Source organism: Sturnira hondurensis, unplaced genomic scaffold (genome assembly GCF_014824575.4).
Source record: "Sturnira hondurensis isolate 20B ecotype Veracruz unplaced genomic scaffold, ASM1482457v3 Scaffold0002840, whole genome shotgun sequence".
NCBI classification, from domain to species: Eukaryota; Metazoa; Chordata; class Mammalia; order Chiroptera; family Phyllostomidae; genus Sturnira; species Sturnira hondurensis.
Genome location: NW_028075471.1, coordinates 4964056 through 4984541, shown reverse-complemented (window position 1 = coordinate 4984541; position 20486 = coordinate 4964056). Strand labels below are relative to the sequence as shown.

The 20486-nt window shown below is 49.8% G+C and overlaps 1 protein-coding gene across 3 annotated transcripts in view; it reads left to right on the top strand.

The window, feature by feature from the left end:
- Positions 1-1518: 1518 nt before the first annotated feature.
- Positions 1519-20486, top strand: part of ACOX2 (acyl-CoA oxidase 2) — a 31791-nt gene continuing 12823 nt past the window's right edge. The window contains exons 1-13 of one of the 3 annotated variants that reach the window (XM_037040790.1): positions 1563-1617; positions 2606-2682; positions 4603-4785; positions 5160-5322; positions 5535-5686; positions 6060-6167; positions 8345-8464; positions 8794-8909; positions 9601-9773; positions 11710-11872; positions 12987-13177; positions 14811-14990; positions 18582-18687. In XM_037040790.1, the coding sequence (XP_036896685.1) occupies positions 4626-4785; positions 5160-5322; positions 5535-5686; positions 6060-6167; positions 8345-8464; positions 8794-8909; positions 9601-9773; positions 11710-11872; positions 12987-13177; positions 14811-14990; positions 18582-18687 (1632 nt within the window). In that variant the 5' untranslated portion in view covers positions 1563-1617; positions 2606-2682; positions 4603-4625. Of the gene's footprint in view, positions 1618-2579; positions 2683-4602; positions 4786-5159; positions 5323-5534; positions 5687-6059; positions 6168-8344; positions 8465-8793; positions 8910-9600; positions 9774-11709; positions 11873-12986; positions 13178-14810; positions 14991-18581; positions 18688-20486 lie in introns of all 3 variants that reach the window. The other 2 variants (XM_037040789.1, XM_037040791.1) reach the window with 2 other exon arrangements.

The window sequence follows — 20486 nt, the reverse complement described above, 5'->3', positions numbered from 1 at the left end:
AACATGGGGAGAGAGGACACGCATTCACCTAATAGAGCAATCCTTTCACAGAAGAACCATGTAAAAGAAGCCTTTTACACTCCTGGGGCATTAGCTTGAATTCCTGAATGGCTCAGCGTGGCACAAATCAACAGGAAAGATCAGGAGAGGCAGCAGAAAGAGCAGGATCACTGCAGAAACACAGCTGGGGACACAACTTGTTCATACAAGTAGTTCCAAAGGAATCCAGCTTTGAGACTGGAGGGCTGGGTCTGATGTTGGGGTACGAAAACTTGTACAAATAGGGTGGGCACACACAAACCTAACTTTAAAAAAGTGTCAAAGCCCCAGAGCTGCCCTCTGGAGAATCCTGCTGGCTCCTGCCAATTGTTTATTCATTCATCCACCAAGGATTTGCTGCGTACCTTCTTTGGGCCAGGCCCTGAGCCGGGGCTGGGACTATGAATGCATTGGTGACCAAGAGCAACCCAGTCCTTGCTTTCGTTTGTGATTTAGACAAAAACCAATAGTCATAAAGTAGCCACCAACATAGTGGGGGTACCAAGGTCACTCTTTCTAGGACCACTCTTGACACCAAATTTGTGGTTTTCCATCCCAACAACAGATTCTCCAATTCTCCGACACCAACTGGGTGTCGAACAACTCAATTCAATTTGATTCCATTCTAACACTAACACTTGGGGTTAATGCAAACCCTGTGGGTTTAGGGCAAGGTTTTCAGCTCAGAAAGTTATGAATTCATTAGAAGTGGTTGTGAGTATCCTGTCTAGGTTTTCCTGCTCATTCTCACTGTGATTATCTGTCTCCCCAGCCGCCCCCAACCCCAGCCCAGAAGCTTCCCAAGGGAACAGTTTACTTTAGTTTTGCTTCCTACTATACATACTCCCGTGTGTAGGTCATTGTGGACTCAAAATATATATTGATACGTAAACGAATCGCCGCATCCTGTACCACCTAAGGACTCGCACCCCAGCCCGTAAACACCTCACCAGCAGACTGTCCCAGCGACAGAAGTGCCGCCATTAAACATCACTCCTGGGAATTAAGAGTTCTCTTATGGGGAACCAAGAAAGCTGTAATAGTTTCAAATTACAAATGCTTGGGGCTGACAGTTTACCAAGAGCTTTTCTTCATAAACTGTGAGTTACAGATAAGGGGAGGGGACCTGGAGAGAGCGGCAGTAACCTAGTCACACCTTCAGGATTTGAACCGAGGTCTCTGGACTCTGGGCGGGGGCTGTGGGGTTTCTTCATGCAGCACGCAAAGTGTGTGCATTCAGCAGGGCCCAGGCTCTGTGAGGCAGGGCCAAAGAGGCAGGGAGAAGCAGAGAAAGACCGACAGCTTCATGCGAAGCCATCTAGCCAGCTTCTTCTTCATAGCAATCCCCCCAGGGCAGCCCCAGGGCTGGGCACTGTTGTGATCATACCCACTGGAGGGAGGCCAGGGGACAGGAGAGAACAGTCAGTGAGCTCAGCTGGGGAACACTGAGAGCCTGCTGGGTAGTTCCTCCCCTCTAGGGGAGGAGAAAGGGGCTGGGCCACCCACTGGAAGCCTAGGCCTAAAGCTAGGAGGCCCCGCCAGGCCAGGCCAGGCCTGCAGTGAAGACACAGGACAGAGGTGAGTCAAGGAATTGGGCTGAGGGATGGGGGCGACTAACCAGATCACCTAAGAAGTTGTTCCCCGTGGCTCCCAGTGACTCAGAGCCTGCTTTCTTTCACTAGACACTTATCTACTAGATACCACCTTTATGCCAGGCCCTGTGCTAAGTGTTAGAGCCACAGCATGAAGGTGACAAAGATCCCTGCCCTCTGGAGTTCACCTTTTAGTAGGGAGAGACAGCAATAAACAAAAACATAATAACTGACTAAATTATCTTGTATGGTAGGACGAGGCAAAAAGGAAAAGGTAGAGAAGAGCAAGGAGGCTGGGGTAGGGGGCTAGAACTTTTAAACAGGGTGGTGGGGGTGGGGGTGGCCTCTCTGAGAAGGTGACTGATCAAATACTTGAAAGAGGTCGTTAAGAAGCTGAGGACATCAGGGAAACAGTGTCTCAGGCTAAGAGTTTCCAGGGACAGGACAGCCCTGGCAGAGGCTGCAGGTGAGGGCTGAACCCCTGAGTGTCCACTGCAGGAAGCAGTAGCAGCTCGAGAGGAGGGAGCAGGAGGCAGAGAAGAGGTGGGGCAGGGAGAGAGATGGGCTAGGTGGCCTTGCAGGAATCCAGGGGGCCCCCAGGGACGTGCCAGGTCCTTTATCAGCATCCCCACGGCCCAGTCCCCCACTTAGGGGCATTGGTTTGGAAGCCTGCTTATGAATGTGGGACTCTGGGACTCTGGGACCTCACAACAGCAGTGTTGAACTCATTTTCACCTCATCAGGGGCCACATCAGCCTCGAGGTAGCCTTCAAAGGCCCAAATGTAATTTCAGGACTGTATAAATGTAACTACTCCTTAACTAGGGGCAAGGAGCTCTACATTCAGCCCTTTGAAGGCAACCACGAGGCTGATGTGGCCCCCAGTGAAAATGAGTTTGACACCCCTGACTTACCAGTCTCCTCCCTTCCTGTCCTCTCCATAAACCAGTAATGATAACAGTGGTGTATCGGCAGGGCCAGGCGGTGGTGAAAAAGAATGGGAGTCAAAGTAGTGGCTGCTTGCTGAAAGGATTTAGAGTGCCTCCTGTGAGGTAAGCTCTTGGGACCCAAGAAAAAGCAGAGCCAGTCCCTCAGGCACTTGCGGCCTTGGAGGTGGGAGCCCTGAAGGGTGCCACAGTCAGGAAGGTTTCTTAGAGGCAGGGTCCCTGGGGGCTGGGGCTGAGTAGGAACAGGAGGGAACGGAGCAGAGGGAAAGTGCAGAAGGAAAGGAAGAGCATGAGCTCCATGCCACAAAGGGGGAGGGAGAGAGTTGGGGACTCAAGGAGCAAGTTCCAAGCAAGAGAGGAAAACAATGTGATTGTAGTTTAAAAGCCCACTGGGCGCCCTGGCCAGCATAGCTCAGTGGATTGAGCATGGGCCTGCGAACCAAAGGATCGCAGTTCGATTCCCAGTCAGGGCACATGCCTGGGTTGCAGGCCAGTTCCCAACAGGGGATGCATGAGAGTCAACCGTGCATTGATATTTCTCTCCCTCTCTCCTTCCCTTCCCCTCTAAAGATAAATAAATAATTTTAAAATAAATAAATAAATGGGCAGCTGGAAGAATGGACAAGACAGACACCGAGGCCAGGTGAAAGACGATAGTGGTAGCCTCAGGGATGGAAGGAGCAGATAGATTTGAGAGGCTGAGAAGTAGAACAGAGTGTACCCAGGAGCTGCCTCGCTGTGGGGAAGGCCAGGGGTTCTCTGTGAAGGATGCAGGGTCCACCTTGGCTGTGAGGGACACACAGGGCTCCCAGGAAACACTTCAGAGGCCAGAAGCAAGCTGCCTCCCCTTAGCTCACAGAAATGGGCAAATATGCCCAGGACTTAGGGGGCCAGGGGCTGGGATCACAGGTTCCCTCACTGAGACCCCAAGGCAGGGCTATTGTCAGATCATGTGCTTTGTGACCAGACCTCATCCAATGCCTGGCCACCTCCAGATGGGCAGCTAGAGGCTACACAATTAACCTCCTTAAGATTAATTTTCTTTGTATGTAACCTTCTTTGACTTTTCATGAGGATCTCCCCAGATAATGCTTGCAACACAAGCTGCAGTGGGGAGAGCATGAGTTCTGTGATCTGTTGCTGTCCAAATCTTGGCCAACCGGTACTGAACTACCATTTATCGAGCAATTTTGCACAGGACACAAAACAATGTCAGGTACACAGCTTGGTGCCCGAAGGGAGGAGGGTGGGGGTGGAGCAGCACTGAGTACCGAAGAGAAGTTGCTTTCCTCCATAAGCAGCCCCTGCCTCACACTCAGCCCTGGGCAGTTCCTCCTGCACACAGGCTCTGAGCACCACCATGGCTCAGAACAGCTGGGCCACAAGTACAGCAGCTCCCCCTTATCCGCGGGGTGTCTGTTCCGCGGCCTCTGTGGATGCCCAGAACCGTCAATGGCACTGAACCCTATATATACTGTGAGTTTTCCTGTGCATACCTATAATTTATAACTTAGGCACAATAAAAGGTTAACAGTGATAATGAATGATAAAGTACAACGACTATAACGATATATTGTAATAGAAGTTTCATGAATGTGGTCTTTCAAAGTCTTACTGCACTGTACTCACCTTTCCACGTAAAAAGGAAGCACTTCACGGTTTCTCTCTGGCACGTCCGAATGGCCAGCACCCCTGCCCTTGTGCTTTGGGGCTACTGTTAAGTAAAACAAGGTGACTTGACTGCAAGCTCTGTGACGCCGACAGCCGATCTAGTGACCAAGACTGCTGCCACGCGACTAACGGGTCGGTGATGTGCGCAAAGGGATGATTCACATCTTGTGTGGAATGGAGCTGAGCTCGAGAGATTTCATCATGCTACGCAGCATGTTCCACAATTCAAAGCGCATACATCGTTTATTACTGCAATTTTCCATTTAATACTTTTAGATCATGCTTTACCTCGGATAATTGTAACTATCAAAAGCAAAACCTCAGATTAGGGAAAGCCACTGTATCTCTTCTCAGACGCCAGGCAGACGCGGGCTAGAATGGGCAGCCCAGTGCACCGAGTATCGATGAGGGATCCCTGGAGCAGGAAAGTGAACCCCGACATAGAGAGTGAGAGGTGCCAGCAGTCCTTCGATGTAGAAAGACTCACCAACATTCTTGACGGTGGTGCCCAGAACACTGAGCTCCGGAGGAAAGTCGGTAAGAGGAGTATGGGGAAAAGGGCATCTGCCTCCTTCAAATAGGAAGCTAGGTTTATTCTCAAAATGCAGCTGTAGCAGATTCATTTCTCTGAACTCTAAGGCATCTTTAACATGCCAATATTAAGCCCATCTGAGGGACAGAAGAGTCCTGGGCAGCAGATAAAACCAGGATGCTGGTTTTTTGTTCTGCGTCTGCATAGCTCAGTAACCTTGGACAAGTCACTTTCCCAGCTCTGGGCTTCAGTCATCTCATCTGTCAAATGACAGTAGTATGACTTCCTTTCCGCATCCATGAGGCAAGTGGGTGGAAAATTTGAAGGTGCCACGAACCTCACTCGGGTCCCTAAGCGCACTGTTGTCTATTCCTGGCAGAGAGCATCATCCACAGTGACCCAGTGTTTAGTCTGAAGGATACCTATTTCATGAACTGGTATGAGCGTTACGAAGCCACTGTTAAGAAGAAATTCCACATCCAGATGATAGCACAGCACCTGGGCTGGTTGGAAGAGAGTCGTGAATTTCATTATGCTTCCAGGTACTCACTCCAAGGGCAGCCCCGCCAGAGAGGAATTTGCCCGGGATTACCCAGTGCCCCCAGCCCCACGAGCTATCTTCCCCAACAAAGGCAGTACTTATTGGGAAAGCAGGACATGCGGTGCCCCACCCCTCCTGCACCCTGCTCAGGTGAGGGTACCCGAGACCCTGGCTCCGATGGGCTGCTCATCCACAGCATCTTTCCCCCCACAGAGCCATTTCTGGAGACTTGGGCTTAGGTACACACCACATCTTCCTGAAAGCCCTCAGGAGCCTGGGCTCAGAGGAGCAGATAGCCAAATGGGCCCCCCTCTGCGACAAGTTCCAGATCATCACAACATACACCCAGACGGAACTGGGACACGGTGAGCCAGGGCTGCTGCATGTGGCACAGTGCCAAGGCCCACTCAGGTCTCAGTTGTCACAGATTTGTATGTTGAATGTGGAAACGTTAGTGCAGATGGCAGACAAGGGTCTAGAGGAAGGGGTGGTGTCTTTTTCTAATTCATACAAACAATGTATGAGCTCACGGTGGGGCAAGTCTTTCCTTCTGGAAAAGTCAGCAACCATCCCTCACCCCTCACACAGCCCACGGGTAAAAGGAGAGCAGTCCCTCTTAGTACAGCTGTGCAGTACCCCCAGTAATACTGGGCTGCAGCCTGAGAGTTCCAAGCCCACCTGGACACTGCTCCCCAGGTGAGAATCCCACCCTGTCTAACACCCCTCCTTGATTCCAAGGGACGTATCTTCAGGGACTGGAGACTGAAGCCACCTACAGTGCAGACACCCAGGAGTTTGTGGTGCATAGCCCCACGATAACTGCCACCAAATGGTGGCCGGGCGACTGTGAGTATCCATTTATCACCCAGCCCCATCTTTCCCCAGTGAGAACAAAGCTGGATGGCAGAACATCACTGACTTTGAGGTTCAACAGACCTCAGATTGATTCCTTGCTCTAGGTTAGTGACCTTGGGCAAGTCAATTAACCTCTCTGAGCCACAGGTTCTTACTCTGTAAAATAGGTAGGCTATGAATAATTTCATCAGTGAGTGGCTGAGAGGCCCCAAGGGAACTTTCAAGTAGCTGAGGAAATGGACCCAGCCTTTGAGGGATGAGGGCCAAAGCCTCTCTCACACACACTGCCCCACACACAGACATGGCCTAGCCCCAGGTACTCCCCACAATTGCGGTTCCTCTCATCTCCCAAAGCTTGCCACCACGCAGCACACAGGGAGCCAGGATTATTAGAGTGGGGAAAACATCCCTCCCAGCCCCTGCTCCCGCCCCACCACCCGCACCTATCAGGCTAACAGCACTGCACCTCCTGCGGCCGCCAGGTGGCTTCTGCGCCATGCTGCACCGTGCTTCTCTGAGGCACAGTGATGGAAGCAGGCTCACGGAGGGCCTCTTCCTTCAATTTGAGAATAATACACCTCCGAGGACACATCTGTGGCACTTGGGGACCCATCGATGAACACTTACATGGCAAAAATATACACATTGAATTGAGGAGTCCAAATGAAAAGCAGAGAGAGATGGATAGGTGAGAGACTAACAGAGGGAAAAAGGAGGCAGAGAGGCAAGAGAAACATGAGAGAGCAATGAGAGGGGATAGAGAGGAAGGGGAGGAGAGAGAGAGGATCGAAAAGGAAAGAGATGAAAGAGAGAGAGAAGGAAGAATGAGAATGAGTGCTGTCAGAACTGCAGAAAAAAACTAACCAGCCTTTGAAATCAGGCAGAGTTTAAACCTCAGCTCTGCCTTCTCCAGGCCAAAAACCTTGAGTAGTCACTCAGATCTATGGGCCTCAGTTTCCTTATCTGAAAATTGGGACTCACCACCCTGTCCTGTAAGAACTGGAAAGCACCAGCACGGGGTCTGGGACCACCTGGAGTTTGATAAGTGGTAATTATCTGTATTTATTATAATTAGGTTGATAGTAGAGTCGATTATTAATAGGTTTTTGAGAACAGAGAAAACAAAAAGCTTGCTCATTTCACAGTACCTTCAGCAAGTCGCTGCTAGATTTATTTGGCTCTCTGAAGGGCAGTTCTTCCTCTCAGTGTGGTGGGGGCAGTGGCGAGCACATCTCCCTGTGACACAGGACCCCTGTTCATGCCATGCACCCTCACATACATACCCCAGCAGCTCTGAAATCAAGGTCCTGTCTCCTTGATGCCAAAGAAAACAACTCCAGGGCACACACACTTCAGTCAGAAGACTGTCGTAGACAGTCGTAGTTTGGTAGAGCCAAACTTTGATGACAAGATTTCCCAGACTTGCATTTGGGCCCCTAGCTTTTGTCAGGCTTTCAATTCAGAAGGAGCACCCAAAGGGTTTGGACAGCTTTGATCCCCTCAATGTCATCAGCCTCCTCGAGCTTCCCTGCCCCATGGGGGCCCTGCCTGCGTAATTGTAGGGTGTTTGCTACACAAATCTGACGTAGACACAAGCCCCTACACCACCTGCCACCATATGGCTCTTCATAAATCCCTCCAACCCAGTGTATTCTACAATCAGACACTCATATTAAAGCTCTTTGGGTGGTTTCAGACATTTCCAAGAAGAAGTCAAGGCCATGTGAGTTGAGGGAAAGGCTGAATGAGCATCCCTTTGTGTCCTGGATGCTACTTCCTCCACAGGCCAGCCCCAACCAGCCCATCCGGTCCTTAAGCTTCTGATCATGTTGTTCCCTCTGCCTTCACAACCTTCCCCATGTGACACTTTTGGGAACACCCCTCACCCTCAGAGCTCCTTGCAATCCTCTCCTGACCCACAGTCTCTGAGGCAGATGAAACCACCTCCCATTGGGCTTCGTAAAGCACCCTGCCCTTCCCCATGCCACCACACTGGTCTTCCTAACCCATTACAGACTGGCTCACATCCAGGCTTCTGATGGAGAGGGTTAGCCTGTCTCCATCAGAAGCCTGGATGTGAGCCAGTCTGTAATGGGTTAGGAAGACCCTCTGTGAACCAGGGTCTCACAGACCAGGGATCATACTCAGCCTCTCACCTCTGTCTTCAGTGGGACGGTCAGCCACCCATGCCTTGGTCCAGGCCCAGCTGATCTGCTCGGGAGCCCGGCGGGGCATGCATGCCTTTATTGTGCCCATCCGGAGCCTCCAGGACCACGCTCCACTGCCAGGTAAGCCCTGCTGCCCCCTCCATGACCCCAGCCAGAAGGAGATCCCCTACCAGCTCTCCCTGTCCAGGGGCTTTAGATGTCCATGGAAAAAGCTGGGACATGTCGACCTTGGGCAGGGAGAGGTCTAGTTGGACTACCTGGTCCTAACTAGATGGGTGATCTTGAGCAAGATTCTGCATGTCTATCCTTGGCTTGATGAGTGTCACAGTAACACTCAGTGTCACAGGCTGCTGTGAGGCTCAGGAGCTGCAGTGTGTGTGTGTGCGTGGTGGTGGTGTGGTGCCCAGCACACAGCAAACACTCAACTGACCAACTCCATGTCCTTCTAGGAATCACTGTTGGAGAAATAGGGCCCGCGATGAGCTTTGAAAACAGGGACAATGGCTTCCTGCAACTGGACCGCGTGCGGATTCCCAGAGAAAACATGCTGAATCGCTTTGCACAGGCAGGTATCTAGGGGGTCTGCAGGCCTGAACTGCCTGGAGAGGGGACATGGCCCCCTGCAGGCTGCTGTTGGCTCTGGATCCTCCTCCGCAGGGCTGAGTTGGGGCACTTCTCCCCCACAGGCTCTGGTGTCCCACAGACCTGTAAAACCCCAGCTTAGGAGCTGTGTGATTATTACCTTGGGAAAGTCTCTTGGCCCCCTGAGCCTCAGAGTTCTCACGGGTAAATGCTCACCTCCTTAGGAGGCAGGGTAACCCTGGCATGGGTGGCCAGGCAGTCTGAAGAGATGACAGATGGGGCTGAGGATGACATGCACATTTACCTAGTGAGGCCTGGACACAACCAGTCACTTGAACAGTCATCAGCCAGGTGCTAGAGAAAGTTCTAGAGATCCGCATTTTGCCAGGCAATACCTTCAGCTGTGGACTATTGAAAGGTCCTGTGTATCTCTGGACAGGAGCCATGAATCAGGACACTTGAGCCAGTGGCTTTTTAGCAAAACGCACAGATGTCTCACTTTTAACAATCAGCATGGCCATAAGAGCACATTTTGGTGACAGCTGGCTGTGCCTGCTCTGGGTAAAGTTAGTTTGAGGACTGTGGTTCCTGCAGGCCATGGGGGCCCTGTTTAGGGTGCAAGGCAGGTGGGGGAGGCCTTGGCTCAGACCTAGCACCTATCCTTGGTCTACCAGGTCTTGCCAGATGGCACCTACGTCAAGCTCGGGACAGCACAGAGCAACTACCTTACCTTGGTGGTGTTGCGGGTGGAGCTGCTGTTGATGGAGATCATACCCCTGCTGCAGAAGGCTTGTGTCATCGCCATTCGCTATTCGGTCATCCGCCGCCAATCTCGGCTCCAGCCCAGGCAAGGCACGCCCAGAGGCTGACCAGTGCAGACAGGGTTACATCTCCGCCCCATGGTGTCTGGCCCTGACAAGGTCTGCTCTAACACAGCAGGGCGCTGGGAGCAAGGGTTACCCCTCAATGCATACACATCTACCCAGACCTGGCCCCTAACTCTGGCTGGCTGATCAGCTGGCCTGACCTGTGTCGGTCTGCGTCCAGCCCCATCAGACTATGTGATTGTGTGTCCTTGGCCCCACACCACCAGACCTGACTCAGTCTGAACCCAACGAGGTCCTTTACAGCTGTGTCTGCATCAGCTGGTTACCAAGCTGCAGGTGACCATGGATCCTAAATTTGTTCTGTCACAGGGTATGAGTAATAGTGCCTTGCAAAGCCCAGCTGTCACATCAGACCCCACAGCCTGAAGTTGGTTCTGTCTGGCTGGGAATGTCAACATTTGACTGTGGTATGTCCAAGTCTGGGTCCATTTTTTTCGCACATGGATGGCTGTGTAGGGTTGACAATGCCTCCACTCCATGGCACCAAGTAACAAAGAATGTATTTTGTTTTCACACACGCACACATAGTTGGCCAGATTCAGCAAATAAAAATACAGGACTACCAGTTAAATCTGGATTTCAGGTAAACACATCACTTTTTAGAATAAATATGTTCCAGATGGACACACCCAGAATGCAGCAAAATGCAGCCTGGGCATATGGTGCCACAGGTGGAGGAAAGAGAGAAATGAGCTGGGCACAGCAAACTGACTGAACTCGTGGTGCTGAAGGACCAACTTCAACTTGGCAGTTCCTATCCCAGCTCTGCTAAGTGACCCTGGGCAAGTCCTTTGCCCTCTCTGGGTCCCAGTTTTTCCACTTGCAGAGTGAAAAGTGACATCACCAGGATTGAAATTTGAAAGCATCCAGCTCCAGAGTCTGGTGGTGTTTTATGCCATGGGCTCAAGGGTGCAGGGGCCTGGTGCAAAACGGGTTGAGGGTCAGGTGCCAGGCACCCCTGGGGGCCGGGTGAAGTTCAGCCACCTGCTGGCTGTGGGAGCTTAGGCTAACCATCCTACCTGTTTCTCAGCTTCCTCATCTACCAAAGAGGGAGTGACAGACACAGTCCTTCGAGGTGGTGGTGAGAGTGAAATGCAGTAAAGCACACCTGCTACATAGCTCAGGGTCCTTTCCCCTGGCAAACTCAAGGCATCCTCACCATCCTAGGTCTCAACATGCTGGGCTGAAGGTGTCTGCTCTGGAGAACAGGGATGCTGGGAAGAAGGGGCTGCAGATGATGTCCTGTCAGGAACCCAGTTTCCTGGGTTACAGAAATATCCCAGCTGCTGGCCTGGAGAAGAGATTCCAGGTTTCTCCCCATCAGTCATGAGAGACTTCTCACTGTGGAGTCTTCTTTCAACTCACAAATACTTACCACATACCCTACATGCTGGACAGTCCCAGGTCCTGAGGACGCAACAATGGACAAGGCAGACGCAGTCCCTACCTTGGGACTCTATCGGACTTGAGTTCATATCCTCCAAGTTAGTGATTAGGCACAACATATTTCCCAGAACCCAGTAAGTACACCTGGGTGGTAAAAGGTCAAGGTTCAAATCTTCAGGGGTACAGAGCCACAACTTGTCACCCAAGGTCCTTGGGACCAGATGAATTAGAATTCAGAACTTTTCAGATTTTAGAAGGATGATACGATGCATATGCTATAATTTTGTAAACTTCACCACAAGTGGCAGCACCCATAAGCATATGCCAATGTTTCTGCAGTAAAATGAGTGGAGAGTCACGTTATATGGGATTTTAAAAGGTTATTACTAGCCTCATGTCATTTCAGGTTAAGTTTTATAGTGAGATATAGAAATGGTCCATTTTGAAGGCTTTATGAGGGTGAATATGGCACATGCAATCTTCTCAAGCCTCCACTTCTCTTGCCCTCAGCGGCCCAGAAGCAAAAGTCCTGGACTATCAGACGCAGCAGCAGAAACTCTTTCCTCAGCTGGCCACAGCCTATGCTGTCTACTTTGTGGCGAACAGCCTCTTGGAGTTCTTCCAAAGGTCCTACGGAGCCATTCTGGACAGAGACTTCAGCCACCTGCCTGAGGTACCTGCTGACCGCTGGTGGGCAGGGCCAGGGGAGCTGAGACCGTTCTGTTTGGTCCCACTCCCACGGGCCCCTTTCTCTGTCTCCTTCCTCAGCCTTCCAACACCCCGGGGCACCCAGGGTGAACTGTACCCCAACACAGAAATTCACCCCCACCTGGCCCCCTGAAAGCTCCAGAAGTATTAGAGGAGATAATCACACATAGTATATAGAACACAAGTGCACAAGCCCTGATGCATGTTTGAAACCCAAAAAGCTCTGAAAACCAAGAGCTGTTTAGAACTCATTTGGTGGCATGGTTTGACCTGAACTGAACTGATTTATCCCACCAAGTGTGAATATGTTTCGCAGCAAAAATATTGATGTGTGTGATCACTAAGGCTCCCCAGACTCCTCAGAGTTGTTATACACAGTCAACCTTAAGTGTCCTACTTTACCTTTCTAAAATTCAAAAAGTTATTCTGATTCTAAAACACATCTGTCCTCAAAGTTTCCAATGAAGGACTGTGGCCTTGCGTGTCCACTAAGGCTCTGTCTGTGCAGGCCCTTGTAAGCATCGCTTCATTAACCCTTACTGGCCGGCGGGCGCCATTCGAGTCGGGTTTACAGATGAGGAAAGTGAAGTGCAGGGAGGTTAAGGGACACAAACTTCCTCCCAAGGACTTTGAACATCTGGAGATAGTTAGGAGCTTTTAAAAACCAGAAACTCAAGCCAGGTCAGCTGCTTGGCAGCCCTTCCTACAACCCAGGACAGTGGGTTAATAGTGGACTTCCATCCTCACACGCCAGCTCTCCAACATCTCTGCCTGCCATCCAAGTCTATAACTCCTGGGTGATGGCAAGCCCCACCCAGGAAGCTCGCATTCCAGAATCCTGGAGAAACTGGCCTGGAGGGTCGTCCTTTGATCTTATTGATCTTATGGCTACATGGCCTCACTGCGTGACCTTGGGCAAGTCACATAACTTCTCTGAATCTCAGCCTTCTCATTCACAAAGTTATGAACTGAGGAAACAATTTGTACCTCAGCATACAGCAGGCATTCAATGGGTGGGAAGCATGGGTGTTAACTGGAGGACCCCCTTACACCACTTGACCCCCTTCTGGTTCTTGCAGCTTCATGCACTGAGCTCAGGTATAAAGGCCATGGTATCAGACTTCTGTACCCAGGGTGTTGAGCTGTGTCGCAGGGCCTGTGGTGGACACGGCTACTCACTGCTGAGTGGCCTGCCATCACTGGTCTGCAGAGTGACAGCCTCCTGTACCTATGAAGGTGAAAATACTGTGCTCTACTTGCAAACAGCCAGGTAAGGCTGAGGCTGCCCGGGCCTCTTCTGCCTGGCCCTGGGGGGGCTGGGTTTGGGTTGAAGTATTCATCTGGTGTCCACAGAGGAAGTAGACTCTGGGGAGTGCAGTTTCGGGACTGTCCAACTCCCACAATGTCTCCAAACCATCACTTCTCTCCCCACTTCATCCACAACTCCTGACTGTAGCTCCCAGCCAGGCTCTGAGCCCCGTCCCCCAGACAACAGCATCAGCTTCCTTGCTGATGATTCCACCCACTTCCGTCCTTTCTCTACAGGCAGCCCGGGGGGTCATTTTGAAGCTCAGAGAATATCACATCTTTTCCTTGCTTAAAATTCTTCAATGGGCCCTCACTGTTCATAAGAAAATGCCACACTCCACACTGTGGCCTCAGGTCTCATGACCTGGCCCCGGCCTCCCTCTCCATCCTAGTCTTGCAGCCTCCTGCCTCTGCTCACTGTGCCAGCCACACATCTCTGCTTCCCACCATGGGGACTTCGCACTCCACTCTCCCTAAAATTCTCTGCCCCCAGTTTACTGGCGCTTTCTCATCCTCCAGGTCTCCGCTAAAATGATACCTCCCTCAGAGTCCTCCCTGGCCACTGCATCTCGAGCAGCACCACCCCGACCCTCCCAGTCAAGACTGTCCTGTTTCCTTGTGACAGTTATCACAATCTTTGTGTGGCTGGCAGCTCTTCTCCAGGCTTAGTGCAGGGCCAGCACACAGGAGGTTCCAACGGCATAGGCAGGCAGGAAAGGCCTAGTAGGCCTCCTCCCAACAGGCAGCTTCTTCCACCCCTCTCTGTCTAGGGGTCTCTGGTTTCCTGGCTGAGAAAGCTGTTTCAGATTCACCTATTCTCAGGTGACTAAACATGGCAAGTACTTCTCCATGCAGGAAGGTAGGGTTCACTGGCAAATAAGCTATGTAACACTTCTTGGAATCTTTTTTAACGTGTAATATTTATTGAGTTTTTTTCCAAATACAAAAAGAGTACAATACCACATATTAAGACACTCCATGCCCCACGCTGTGCCAGGCACTTTCAGGCGAGCACTGTCATCCCCATCCAGAGATGGATGCACCAAGGTCTCAGTGGAGCTGCGGGAAATCTCGGTTGTCTGAGCCCAGAGCCTGTAACCACTGGATTATCAACCAGAAGAAGCTGAGAGTCACCTGTAATCCTCCCAACTCATGTTAGCATTCTCACATCTACCCTTCATTCAACTAAGAAAAATTTAATTGCCATGGTCACTCTAATTCATCACAAATCCCCAAACTGCAAGATCCTAACCAACAGAGAGGATTCTGGTGGCACAGATATTGAAATGGTTTATGTTCAGGATCTGAGCATCTGCCCAGCTCCACGGCTCCAGAACCACCCACTTCCTTGTGAAACTCCAGACTCCAGCCTCGGGGCAAAACTCCCTGAAATCCTCATAGCAGGCTGGCTGGGGTGTGGTGGGGGCCAGGGGAACTTTTTTGAAGTGAAAGGTAAGCATCAAGAGGGACTAAGTAAGAACCTCTGTGGCCCTGGGTCTGCCACAGGGTTTAAGAGTGCATGTGTCTGGGAGAGAGAGGTGCTAGGCTGTCCTAAAGAGCTGCTTACCCTCACCTGCCTCCGCTCCTGCTGCTAGGTTTTTGGTGAAGAGCTACCTGCAGGCTCAGGAAGCCCCAGGCTCCACACTGAAGAGGCCTCTCCCTCAGTCTGTTGCTTACCTGACAGCACCTGACCTGGCCAGGTGCCCAGCCCGGAGGGCAGCTGACTTCCTTCACCCAGAGATGTACACCAGGGCGTGGGCCCATGTGGCAGTCAGGTAAGCCATCTGAGAAATGAGCCACCCCACCTGAGGGTGGGCTCCTTCCCACATAAGGGCCTTTGGGATTGGGTGGGTATTCCTGGGTACTCTTCTGAAAACCACCCCCTCCCCAGCCTCCTCAGTCCTCTCAGCTCCCGCCACCATGAACAGAGAGAAGGGGAGGCCACCCCCTTAAGCCATGCCATGGACCACCACCTCCTCCCCATCCTGGTCAAGCTGGTAGAAGGCCATTACCTCTCTGGCCAGTGCAAGAATTTTTTTAAATCTTTAGGTTCTTACTGATTTGCAATACAAAGAATATACCCCTATGTAAATACCCCCCGTAAGTAAAGCAATACTCCTATGTTTGAAATAACCCCCAATCTAAAAAGTTTTTTAAAGGATGAGTATATCAAGGGGTAGAACTAGTTTATTTCCAGTGTCTAGCAGGCTCCACGGAACAAGAATAAGACCAAGGACTCATCCATTGTGTCACTCAACAAACACTGTCAGGCACATGTCAGAGATGGCGAAACATGCCGGGGGCTGCAAACGAAGAGAGGTCCTGGCCCAGCGCAGGCACCGTCAGGAAAATATGGAGATTTAACTACCTATACGGAAAAGCTTCTGAACTATCCTCACCTAAAACACCAAAAACTACCTGGAAATATATTTCCAGTATATAATAAGAAGTATTAGATCCCAACCTGTGGTCCCAGAATGGTAGTTTTCTGAAGGTCACAAGCAAATTGGGACACTATTTATTCCACAAATATTTATTAAGTGACTACAATATGTAAGGCACTGTAATATTTATATTTTAGGTCTTTGTTCTTGGCACTAAAGACCAATCAATAAACCAGTCTGATAAAAATCCCAGGCCTCATAGAGCTAAAGTTTTAGTTAGGGGAAGTGGGAGGGCAAAATAAAGATGTGAAGGGTAATTAAATTAATTAAATGCCCTTATGTTGCTTTTTGCTTGGATTTCAATGTGACATCTGCTTACCTCTTCCCTGAAAAAGTAAAATAAATATTGCTTAATAGACAGTTTGTGACTTCCAGCCAAAATGGAGGTGTAGGTAGATATACTGTGCCTCCTCACACAATCAAAAGAAGGGCCACAAATTTAAAAACAAAAAACAACCTGAACTAACAGAAAATCTAACTATATGGAAGTCTGACAACCAAAGAGTTAAAGAAGAAACATTCACCCAGACCAGTAGGAGGGGCAGAGAGGACTCTCGGCAAGGCTGTGACTAGAGGACCCGAGTGGGCAAGGTGGCAGCGATGGACCGAGGAAGGCTTTGGCTTGTGGAGGAGTGTGGCACACAAGGCGGCTGGAGGCTGGGCGGTCCTAGTGGTACCACATTTGCATGCACATAAAACACGTGAAACTGGGGAGAGAGATGAACTGCACAACCCAGGGTCCCAGCACAGAGAAATAAAGCCTCAAAACACTGATTGAAAACACCTGTGGGGGTTGAGGTGCCGGGAGGAACTCCCAGCCTCACAGGAGAGTTTGTTGGAGAGACCCACAGGATCCCAGGACATACACAAACCCACCCACCAGGGAATCAGCACCAGAAGGGCCAAATTTGCTGTAGAAAGCCAGGGAAGTGACTGAAATCTAGTAGAGAGTGGAGCAAGTGCCATTGTTCCCTCTCGGACCCCTCCCCCACATACACTGTCACAACCCAGCCACTGGGTTGCCCTGCCCTGGTGAACACCTAAGGCTCTGTCCGTCACTGCATAACAGGCACGTCAATACAAAAAAAATGGCCCAAATGAAAGAACAGATCAAAGCTCCAGAAAAAATACAACTAAGCAATGAAGAGAGAGCCAACCTATCAGATGCACTGTTCAAAACACTGGTAATCAGGATGCTCACAGGATTGGTTGAATTTGGTCACAAATCAGATGAAAAAAATGAAGGCTACACTAAGTGAAATAAAAGAAAATGTACAGGGAACCAATAGTGATGGGAAGAAAACTGGGACTCGAATCAATGGAGTGGACCAGAAGGAAGAAACATCCAACCAGAACAGAAAGAAGAAACAAGAATTCAAAAAATGAGGAGAGGCTTAGAATCCTCCAGGACAACTTTAAATATTCCAACATCTGAATCATAGGGGTGCCAGAAGAAGAAGAGGAAGAGGAAGAAATGAAAAACTTACTTGAAAAAATAATGAAGGAGAACTTCCCTAATCTGGACAAGGAAATAGACTTCCAGGAAGTCCAAGAAACTCAGAGAGTCCCAAAGAAGTTGGACCCAAGGAAGCACACACCAAGGCACATCATTATATTGCCCAATGTTAAAGATAAGGAGAGAATGTTAAAAGCAGCTAGACAAAATGAGAGAGTTACCTACAAAGGAGTTCCCATCAGACTGTCAGCTGCTTTCTCAAAAGAAACCTTGCAGGCAAGAAGAGGCTGGAAAGAAGTATTCCAAGTCATGAAAGGCAAGGACCTACATCCAAGATTGCTTTATCCAGCAAAGCTATCATTTAGAATGGAAGGGCAGATAAAGTGCTTCCCAGATAGGCTCAAGTCAAAGGAATTCATCATCACCAAGCCCTTATTATATGAAATGTTAAAGGGACTTATCTAAGAAAAAGAAGATAAAAATATGATCAGTAAAATGACTACAAACTCAAAATTATCAACAACTGAACCTAAAAAAAAAAGGAAAACAAACAAACTAAGCAAACAACTAGAACAAAAACAGAATCACAGAAATGAAGGTCACATGGAGGGTTTTCAGTGGGAATGGGGAGGAGGGAGACTGAGGGGAAAGGTACAGGGAATAAGAAGCATAAATGGTAGGTACAAAATAAGACAGGGGGAGATTAAGAATAGTATAGGGAATAGAGAAGCCAAAGAACTTATATATACTACCCATGGACAGGAACTAAGGGGAGAGGGGATGTAGGTAGAATGGGGTGTGTAGGGTGGAGGAAAATAAAGGGGGAGAAATGGGACAGCTACAATAGCATAATCAATGAAATATATTTAAATAATAATAAAAAATAAAAAATAGCCAGTTTGCCTACAAATTCCAAGGATCCTGAGTAGATGGGCAGGGAACAGAGAATTAAAGAGTAAAGGTTAAATAAATGGCAAAGGACTCATTTAGTAGTTTGGAAGACAAGGATTAGTTTTCTTTTATTCTGAGGTCCCTTAGGTAGACCTGGGAGCCCGCAAGGTGACTGACAAGCCTCATTAGTCTTTAGCAAAAAGCCATTCTCCTTGCTCAGCCCCAGGAAGTCAGTCAGCAGAATGGCCTGAAAACGCAGCATGGAGTCTGCATCAGAAAGGGGCAGCAGTGCCTAACCTGGAGCCCTGAGGCTCTACAGCTCCGAGGTCATGAACTTCCCATTCTTGGTAGCTGTGAGACCCTGGCCCAGTGAATTAACCTCTTCTGGGGTGCAGTTTTCCCCACTGTAACTGGGAATGCCGGCCCTGAAAAGAGTTAAAGAGATAATATATATCAAGCATTTAGCTTTGTATAAATGGTTAATAAATGGAAATTATTTCTACTTCTGAGGGACCAAACGTCATGTCTCTTTCCCACTCAGTCAAGAAGCTGAACTTTTTTTCTTTGGCCTTCAGGCTCATAAAGGACTCAGCGCACCGTTTACAGACTCTGCTGCAATCTGGTGTTGACAAGCACGAGGCGTGGAACAGGACCACAGTCATACACCTCCAGGCTGCTAAGGTGAGCTGCCTGCCAGCTCAAGCTGAAAGGGGCCGGTTCTTTCCCCCAGCAAGCTAGAAAATCTGAGCTCTGCCTTTATTCTCCAGCCCTGCTCAGCCGCTGCCCTCATTTCACTTCCAAGACTTTAGTCCAAGGTATTTTAATTAAAGGATTTAACTCCAAAGCAATCTTGCTGGCACCTCTTAGGGAAAAACGTAATGAGGCAGTATTATTGGATTTGCTTCAGGTTGTTCAAATATTTCCTCCCAGATAGAAAAGCAGGTCAAGTCTTCCTGTTAGTCCCACAGGCAATCCTTAGAAGTCTGATTCAATTCTCACTATGTTTTGTGTGTGTGCATAATCCACAGTCAGCCAGCAAACATTTGAGCACACACTGAACACTAGATGTGGGGCTGGGCCCTGGGGGCTCACAGTGCCCAATGGCAGCAGCACTCAGGGAAGCACTGTGACAGAGAAATGCAGGCTGACGCAGGATCCAGGGCAGGTGTGTCTACCCATCCTGTGGAGTCAGAAAGTCTTCCCAGAAGAGGCATATCGGCCAAGTCAACCTTCAAGGATGAGCTGAAATCAGCCACACAACAGGTGCAGGCTGTGGCTTTGGAGAGGAAGGTGTCTGGGCAAAGGGAACAGTAGGTGCAAAAGGAGGAGGCAAGAAAGGGTGTGGTGCTGAGGTGCAGGGCAAATTCTTCCCAGGAGGGGCTAAAGAAGACTGAAACAGAGAGGAAGGAAGGATGAGGAAAGACAGGTAAGGCCTGGGACCTCCTGCACCAATTGTGAAAAGCTTGGGTTTTACTTTAATGATGATGGGAAGCCTTTGTGGAGTGTGTATGGGGGGAGAGAGTGAACTGGTCAGTTTCTTTCTGGAAGGATCATTCAGGTTGCAGGGAAGAAATGGACTGAAGGCTAGAGGCTAGTTTCAAGAGGGTAGTGGCAGTCTGGGTGAGGGCTGAGAGTGGGCCTGACCATGAACTTGTCAAAGGGCATGGAAAGAAGTGGATAGATGCAGAGATATTAAGGGGATAAAAGAAAATAAAAGTGATTCCTGAGCTCCAGCTTAAGCAGTTGGAAAACCAAGGGGATCATTTCAATTATCAGGCATTGGGCCCCCCAAAACAGCAGTCTTAAAAGAGGAGAGCTCTGAAGGAGTTTGCCTTGGCCATCATGAGGCAGGACTGGTCGGGCAGGCTGGACATGAATGCCACCTGGTGCCCTGCCACGTCCATCACTTTAGCAGGTGCAGGTATTAACTCTGCCAGCCTTGGTTCTGCTCAGTCCACCGAAGGGGCACTTCCTGCTGTGCTAAATGTCCTATCAGTGCAGAAGGAGGGTGAGCCATGACTATGCTTGGTAATCACCAGATTACCAAGAAAGGAATCATAGCCACCCATTACTCATCCATAGTCCAAACTTAGGTCCTGCCTTCACACAGACCAGACTCTGTTTGCCAGGGTTACCTCAATGAATACACACAACCCAGGGAGACACAGGAGCATAATCTCTGTTTTAAGAATGAGGACAGAGAACTCAGGAAAGCTAGTCCCAGAGGTAGGAAGTGGCTGAGTTAAGATGCTTTCCTTTCCTTTCACCCAGGGACACAAGCCATGCCCTTGTGGAGCCACTGTGCATGAGTGAGGGAAAGGAGTCCCCCCAACCCTGCTCTGGGGGACAAAGAGCAAGTCCCTGGGCTTCCTGGACAGGCGATGTCCAAAGTCTCCAAAGTCATAATAGACAGAGAAATCTGCACCTCCTGGGCCTTGTGCTTCGGGAGGCCATCTACTCTACAGAAGCCTCAAGCACCC